Here is a 9,380-nt window from a genome sequence, read left to right on the forward strand (position 1 = left end):
GTTACAACACGCTTTTTGATGGTCACCGTTGTTGTGATTCTCACGCTGATTCTACATTTCTGTTTGTCTAATTTAAAATAAACTCTTTTTTTCATCATCTGTCTGATTATGTCAAAACTGATTGCTCTTTTCTTCACAGTTTCTTGTAGTCTGTAAGGAAACCCTATGTCAAATACTCAAGTCACTATATGATGATTATGTCAAGCACAGTCAACGCCACCTGATGACTTTTGCTCTTGGCTTGTTTGGCTGTTATAACTCAGTAATTGCAGCCAAACAAGACCTAATATTGAAGATTTAAGGGTCAAGAGCCCAACTAATGCAAACACTGACCACTTTAATGGTTTTCTCCTTTGATGATTCTGCTTTTTAACATCAGGTGTCTTCAATAATGATCAATCATCACTTTGTCAATCACCGAATTATCTCATTAACTTCAACATTGCTTCAGTGTCTATATATGTCCACATAAATTAACACTGGGGATTTTGCCATGCAGGAGATTTTTTTGGTAACGTGGTAATCAGAAAAAAAAAGGATTCAATATAAAATATTTAAGACTACTGTAGCATTTATACTCAAATGGAGACATGAAGAATCAGCACAAGAATCTCAACAATGGTGACAATTCGAAAGCTTCATGCTGCAATGCATGCTGGGTATCAGCACAAAACCTCACCATTGTTGAGATTCATAGGTGATTCTTGATGTGTGTATCTAAACTATCCCAAAGTTTTTTTGTTTTGTTTTTTAAATGAGTGGTGTTTTCATAACTGGATGCTCAGTTTTGTTTTTAAATCTAGCATCAATATTCAATGAAAGAAAAGACACTGGATAAAACCTGTGTCATTACCAAACCATAAACAACTCTAGATTTTGTCTTGTCTTTTTTTTTTTTCCTAAACAAGCATGTTGCAAACACACATAATTACAACAACTAAAAAAATAACTTTAAAATGTCAAGGTTCAAGAGTCCAACTAAAGTAAACAATGATCTCCACCGTGGTAGTGAAAAAAAAAAAACATCTAAACCTCTGCAACTCTCTTCCGTAGACGTCTGACAGAAATAAATTCAGTGTGGTAATAAGTGAAGCTGGTAATGCTGTTTTAGGAGTTTAATCAGATCTTGAGAGATTTAACGTCTTCTTTTATTTCAGTTGATTTCATCTAAGGCTGTGGCTGAAGTCAGTTGTTTTTGTGTTTTTCTTCAGCGATTTTGTTTGTTAACAGCTGGTGTTCGTCACTAATGCTAAATCAGAATGTGATCAATCATATAATTATCTCATTAACTTCAGCACTAATTCAGTATTACTCAAACACTCTGTAGTGTTGATACATTATAAGTGTTCATTTAAAACTGAGGATTTTGCTGTGGGTTTTAAAGGGTTAAAGATGCACGATGAAAAAAAACAGCATTAAATGTAATTTAACAGTAATAAACTGTAATTAATTTACGGCAACACACTGTAGAAAAACAGTAACATGCTGGCAACCAGAGCTGCCAGTAGATTACTGTTAATTCAAGAAAAAACTGTAATATACTGTAAAACACAACAGTCAGATTTACTAAGCAAATCAAGTTATTTTCACTAAAATATTAGTGACTGTTCATAGAAAAACAATTATGCAAAGTCATTAACTGGTAAGGAGAGTAAATATTTAATTGTGCCTAGCTGGTGTGTTTTTGTACAAGAGAGATCTGTTAGTTTAATTTAGTTTTGTGGGTGACCATTGTGCTGGAGAGTAGAGCTTGTGCTTCAGGCAATGATGAGCCGCAAGCACTGAGGTTTTGCTGCTTTATTTAAAGACAGTAATTGTGGAATTGCTGATATAGTGACAATCTCTTTACTACGCACTTTATTACACAAATTTGTGCTTTCGTTAGTTAATGACAATCTATAAAGATTTGAGTAAAAATCAATTGCTTCTTTATTACACTTTAACTGTTTGTGGGTTTATATTAAGAAATATTTCTTCTTAGTGGACTCAAATTAAATAAGTTCAATGTACTAACACCATATAAACAATAGCTTCTTTTTTTTTTAACTCAAATGGTTTGAAGCAATTAGTTTCCAAAATAAAATGAGTTACCACATGGTATAACAACGGTAACATACTGTAAAAATGAAGAGCTGTAAATTAACGGTAGAGAGCTATAAAATAACAGTATAATGCTGGCAACCACAGCTGCCAGTAGATTACTGTTATTTTACAGTGCGATTTTTTAGAGTGTAGGTACACAGTATAGGAAGTGTTGGATCTTCTGTGGCTTGTCAAGACTATTAAAATAAGCAAAAAAAAAAAAAGTGATTAGACACCAGGTGATTCACGTCAAACAATGAATATGTTAAAACATAATCATAATCTGATGACATGAGCTTATGTCCGGCTATTTTAACTCAAACACAGCAGCCAAACAAGCCCTAATATTGAAGATTTAAGGGTCAAGAGCCCAACTAATGCAAACATTGACCACTATAATGGTTGCTTAAAACTTTTGGTTTTCTCCTTTGGTGATTCTGCTTATTAACATCAGGTGTCTTCAATAATGATCAATCATCACTTTGTTAATCACCTAATTATCTTGTTAACTTCAACACTGCTTCAGTGTCTATATGTGTCCACACTCAGAGTGTTAAATTAACACTGGGGATTTTGCTGTGTGCTGTAACACACTTGGTGGGAAAAAAACAACAATTATAGATCATGTTCATGCTCAACTAAAAATAGCCAACATCAACTGACCAGCATTACTGTAACTAATGCATCATAAAAACCCAATTACAGCAAAAATATTTATACTTAAATATCAAGAGTCAGGAGCCCAATTAAATTAAAGCAAACACTGATCTCCACAATGGTATCGTCAAACAAAACAAAACATCATCATCTAAACATCTGTTCATTCTCAATAAGATCTTCTATAGACATCTGACAGAAATAAAATCTGTCCGGTTAGAAATGCGTGAAGTTGGTAAAGCTGTGTGTTGAGTTGTTTAAATTTTCAGTTGATTTCATCTAAGGCTGTGGCTGAAGTCAGTTATATAGTTCTTGTGTTTGTCTTGTTTCTCTGTCAATCAGTGATTCTGCTCATTAACAGCTGCTGTTCGTCAGTGTCTGAAGTCACTCATTAGTTTTCATTATCTCTGTAAGGTGGACTATATTAGTAAACTCATGTATAGGGAATAGTGAATGAGGGTGTAGAGTTTGATTTTAAACACAGTCTCTGAGTGTCGATTTTGAACGCTGTTAATTCACGATACATAGCAGCAGGCTACTTTTTCGAAATTGACAAATAATACCCAGAATGCACTGTTTTAATGGAAAACAGCATGTTACTGTCAAAATTTGGCTGTTTTTTTACAGTGATTTTTAACAGTGTACAATACATATACACACAATCTGATATCCTTGACTCTGAAACCTTTATTTAAAAAACAACCTATTTCAAAATACATTTGCAATGTATAAAAATATTTTTATAGTCCCTAACCCCACTCCTACCTCTAAACCTAACATTAACTATCTCTGTACAGTAATAAAAATATGAAAGACAGCAAAGTGCAATCATAATCATTTATTTATTGCAAAAATGTCAACAGCCGTACAAAAAAGTAATCAAAATAACAATGTGTTTGCAGCCGCAGTCCTCTCTGGCAGAATACAGTAAGTTTGAGGTGCAGTAGGATGAGAGCAGAATTTAAATTGTTAATCGCTGAAAATATTATCCAGATTATTGTCTTGATCCACTCCTCGAAGGCGCCCACGCATCATTCCAACAACTCTCACCAGAAACACGGCATGCCGTAATCTGTGACGAATGCAGGCGAGAGCCAATGAATGTCCGATTTTCCTGTTGCAAAATGCACTTAAAGGGATAGTTCATCCAAAAATTAAAATTTTATGTTTATCTGCTTACCCCCAGGGCATCCAAGATTTAGGTGACTTTGTTTCTTCAGCAGAACACAAACAAAGATTTTTAATTCAAACCGTTGCAGTCTGTTAGGCATATAATGGCAGTGAATGAGCACCAAACCTTTGAAAAAAAAAACAAAAAAAACATGCACAGACAAATCCAAATTAGGCTTGGACGGTATCCAAATATCCGATATCCAAAAAAACAGTGCACAGCAAAAACGCTAGAGTTAAATTAACTCTCCAGACAAGCCAAGAACACAAATCATTAGGGGGTGATAGTTATGTTTCAACATAATCATTACTTGACCTGAATCATCAAATTCAACATAAAATCTAATCGAAGAGTTATTTTCCAATAAAAGAACTGTAACTCACAAATTACTTTCTATAAGAGTTCAGTATAATAATTATTGAGAATATTTAACATCAGCCTTATGTTTCTATAATAAAAGATCATGTCTGTCTGTCTGTCTGTCTGTCTGTCTGTCTGTCTGTCTGTCTGTCTGTAATTAATTAATTAATATTTTGAAAGAATCTCTCACAAGCTGCAGCTAAATTCTTTAGGCACAGGGACATCAAGAACCAGCGTATAAATCTCAACAACGGTGACAAATGACATATTCAGATAAACAGTGATGTTCAGTGATGTTTGTGATGTTCAGATAAACTCTGAACATCACAAAACAAGCTACTAAAAAGTCACATAAAAACAACAAAAACAAATGAAAATAGAAAGAATAAAATAAATTACGAAGACAATTCAGCCCATAACTTATTCATGCCGCAATGCATGATGGGAGTAATTATGCTACTTTTTAATTGGCTACAACATGCTTTTTGGATGGTCACCATTGTGGCGGTTCTCACACTGATTCTTCATGTCTGTGTGTCTTAACGTCTGACTATAAATGTAATTTTCATTCACAGAGTTTATGTAACCAATGATAAAACCCACAGTCTATTATACAGTAAACTGCACAAAGATTACATGAAAACATGATCACATTTATTCTGGTTTGTCTGGCTGTTATGACACTGTTACAGCAGCTAAACAATATCTAATGTTACAAATGTAAGTTCAAGACTAATGTACACACATACATTAGCACAGCTGCTTACGCTGAGAACTTTCATGTTCTGTTTGTGATAGAGAGAATAGATAGGCAACAGCAATCAAGGAATCAGAGAGTGATTTCACTTCCTCTTTGTAGCTGCTACTTACCTAAATGAAGTTGAACTATTTGCTTACACAATGACTCACTGTTTCAAAATGCACTGGAAAATAGTATGATGAAGACATCTGCTGGTTAAAAGTTGGCAAATGCAAAACTTAAATCTGTTACAGTCTTTATCTTTAATCAATGACAGCATTCACAGGGGAGAATTAATATTGGTTTTCAATGTAATCCATTGCTAACAATTAATCTAAACAGCCCCATCATAGTTTTCATTCAAGGACAAAACACAAAAAGTAGATTTGATTAATTTGATTGGATGAAACCATGCATATGGTTTTAAGAAAGCATCCATATTTGTATATCTGACTTCTACTTTCAAGTCAATGCAAAACTAGGCTACATTACAAACAAGAATGCATATAGCATTCGAAACAACATGACAGGGACATACAACACACAAAGCATTTATCAAATAAACTGTGGTATTTCTTGCACTGCTGACACATTCTTATCATTCTGTATAATTTCCATGTATGAATTAAAAAAAGTACACATCTTAAAGGTAAACCCTGAAATCTCTTACACTGAGTAAAATACCGTGTATATGCTTTAAAAGGTTATGAGTTTGAGCTCTATGGGAGTAGCAGACAGACTCTTGGGGACAAAACATGGGGTATTTAGAGACTATGATATGTGTCTACCTTTCATTTCATCCTGAGACGTGTAGAAGACAAGGCAGTGGCTGAAAAATTAATTTGAGGAAAAGAGATTTTGTGTTTTCTATTATTACCAGAAACGGGTAGTATGATTTATGTGTATATACTGTATTGTTTATTCCTCCATTTCTTCCATTTTCTCCCTGTCAAATGATGATCTAAGTTAAACAAGCGACTAGTTTGGACTCTTTTTCTCTAGAAAGTTATGTATAGGTTTATATCACAGTAAAACAAAGGTTTAGAATCAAGGTAAATTGAAATATTGTATACTGACAAAGAATACAGTCAGCCAAATTGAATAAGCTTTACAAATATTGTAATTAAGTACATCATAATACTTCTGGAAGATCACAATAATACATGGTATCCAAAACCATTTAATTATCAGTAATTGTACTCAACAACAGAATTATTTGTTCAACAATGAAACAAAAAATGTATGCTGGTGTGGTTTATAGTGAAAAACTGATCCTCTTTTTTTCTCTTTTAGTTTCATCAACATAATTTGAAAAGAATACTGCATGTGCAGAGGGGTTTTTCAGCATGAAGAATCTTACTGCAGAAAATATTTCATTCACAGACTTTAAACTGATTGGTTTCTACAGCCTTGGAGAATGGAGGCCTTTATTATTTATCCCTTTCTTTCTAATGTTTTTATTGGCTATCATGGCGAATTCTATTCTGATATATTTAATCATCTCTCAAAAATCTCTACATTCTCCTATGTATGTACTAATTAGTCTTATGGCTGTTGTAGACCTAATGTTGCCAATATTTTTTGTACCTAACATGCTTCTAAATTTTTTATTTAATTGGAGTGGAATTTCTCTAACTGGTTGCTTGATACAAATGTTTAGCCTTCATTTTGTTGGAACATTTCAATCTACTTTGCTTCTGTGGATGGCACTGGATCGTTACTTTGCAATTTGCAAACCTCTTTATTATCACAAATACATGGAAATCCCTAAATTTCTAAAGTTTGTTGTTGCGCCAGTAATCAGAAATGTATTCCTGATAGTGACCACTGTCTCTCTGGCAGGAAAACTGTCATTTTGTGTAACAAATATCATTGATCATTGTTTTTGTGAACACATGGTACTGGTTCAGTTGGCATGTGGAGATATATCTATTAACAACATTTTTGGACTTTTGACTGTTTTCTTTATCCCAACTGCAGATTTTATTCTTATCAATATTTCTTACATCGTGATATTCACCTCTGTGTTCAAGTCTGGCAAAACTAACATGAAGGCCTTAAACACTTGCATTACTCACTTCATTGTTATGTCAGTAACTTTGACCTGTGCCTTAATTGCATTTTTGTCATACAGAATAAGAAATAATTTTTCTCCCAGTAGTCGTGTATTTGTGAGCACAATGTACTTACTTTTTCCAAGTTGCTTTAACCCAATTATTTATGGAGTGAGAACAAAAGAAATAAGGCAAACATTTCTAAAGTTCATAAAAAATGTAAGGGTCTTAGCTTTGTAATGAATCAAATAAAAATGGGCATGTATACACTGACTCTGTCACATTAATAGAAAAGGGAGAATGGGGGATGGGGGTATTATTTATCCTTTGTCTGATATGCCCATTTCAGGTCTTAGAGTCTCTACTAAAGAGCTGATGACCTGATTTAGGTGTGTTTGATCAAGGAAACAAGCAAAAGTATTAGGGGACTCCAGCAACGTGGCTGAGAACCACTGGTATATGCAACAGGGATCTGGACTGCCAAAGGAGGTACAGATCACATGCCTAGGTGCAACATAGCCATAAGGAAATCAACATTCAAAAGAGTATATTTTAACTCTAAAAACCAACTGTATATTTAGGCATAGAGCACAGATAGAGCAGTGAAAGTCTTTTCAGTGGGATTTCTAGTTTTTAAAAAGAAACATCATGGGGAATCATGAAATATTTTTTTTTTTTTGTAATGTAATTATCTGCATCAACCCATTACCAGATATCTACAACAAATAAAATTGACTTTTAATGAACATTTAATTTACATAAACATGCAAAAAATATATATTATTATTATTAATAATAATAATAATAATAATAATAATAATAATAATAATAACGGTATGCAATATCGTTATTAACATGATGCAATAATAAATTATAACAATATACAATTTCTACATGACAATAAATCTTCCAATAAATAAATATATACACTTGTTTTAACCCTGTTATATGTCAGTGCCATTGTTTGTCTCAGTAGTTTTATTTTATGTTAATAATATTCTAATTAAGATCACGCTGGAGTGGTTAAGACTTACTGTATCATCATTTGCCATAGCCCTTCTCATGCCATGCTATGGTTGTTGATGATACAGTGAGCGTTAATCATTTCTACACAATCTGTTGAGTCATATAAACATAAAATAATATAAAATGTCAACATTCGCTACGGAATTCGGATGAAAATGAAACTGAAACTCTGTATGGTAAATGACTAAAATAAAATGTGGCCTTAGTTATAACAGATTTCTTTAGATTTATTATATAATAGATGCAGTGATTTGCATTAAATTGTAAGTGCGCACACCACAAATAAAGAAGAAAATCATATATGAAAATGTTACCTGTGGTAGCTCGTTGATACCTGGCCACTTGATCTCTTGCATCCTTGTTCGGCATCTCTGATAGTAAGCAATATTCAGCTTAATTCATTCAAGTCTAGTTATTTATTTGTATAGCATCTACAACACACATCGGTTAAAAGCAGATTTATAGTAAGTTATTCTGATACTTCTGTAATGGCTTAATTCTTTAACACTGAGCAGTTTTACTGGGCAATATGACAATGATAAATTGTTTGAGAGCTTGCTATAGTGTATTCTCCCCTTAATAAATTAGCCATGGTTTTGATACTCTTACCATAGTTCAACCGTGGTATTTCTAATAAAATTGTGGTTATGGGCGTTTCTTCAACTAGGTGCACTTTTAGTCTTGAGAATTTGAAGAAAAAAATTGTTCAAAAGTCTTTATAAGTTTAAATAATTTGTCTAGTTTTAAGGTCTGTAAGAGGACAAACTTACAAGATTACAAGAGAAATGGTTAATATTTTACATTTTATTTTCGACCTGCAATGAACAAATGTGCATCCCAATATACAGCTGTTATTTAAAAAATAGAATAACTTTGGTTTTTATATTAAGTAGAGCATGATTCATAAATTGTGGATATTTTTTTTTAATGTGTGATGAGAAATGTGTTTGTGGTGGAAATGACATGGTGGTGGTGGAAATGACAGCGTATTGTGGAAATGAAAAGAAATTAAGGTAAATGTAGGGAAGCTTCATTCCAATGCTGGAACATGACTGTTTCTGGATTGAAACATTTGCAGTCATGCAAATCTATTCTCACAATCCATATAAATTGTACTTTGTAACCATAAATGGAAATGACTGTGGTGGAAATGACATTTCTGTATTTTTTGTGAAAAAATGGAAGATATAGCTTCACTGATTGGCTTTGAATTATTACTTAGCATTTCGTGTATGAAAATACTCTTATTTAACTTAAATTTTTTAGCTTTTTAATAACACCATTGACCGTA

General features: G+C 33.0%; 1 protein-coding gene across 1 annotated transcript; it reads left to right on the forward strand.

The window, feature by feature from the left end:
* Nucleotides 1–6,355: 6,355 nt before the first annotated feature.
* LOC141284400 (olfactory receptor 52K2-like) lies at nt 6,356–7,303 on the forward strand. The gene has a single exon (XM_073817388.1). It carries the CDS (start codon nt 6,356–6,358, stop codon nt 7,301–7,303), a length of 948 nt encoding a protein of 315 aa, XP_073673489.1.
* Nucleotides 7,304–9,380: the final 2,077 nt, after the last annotated feature.

The sequence above is a fragment of the Garra rufa genome, chromosome 14 (assembly GCF_049309525.1).
Source record: "Garra rufa chromosome 14, GarRuf1.0, whole genome shotgun sequence".
Taxonomy (NCBI): domain Eukaryota; kingdom Metazoa; phylum Chordata; class Actinopteri; order Cypriniformes; family Cyprinidae; genus Garra; species Garra rufa.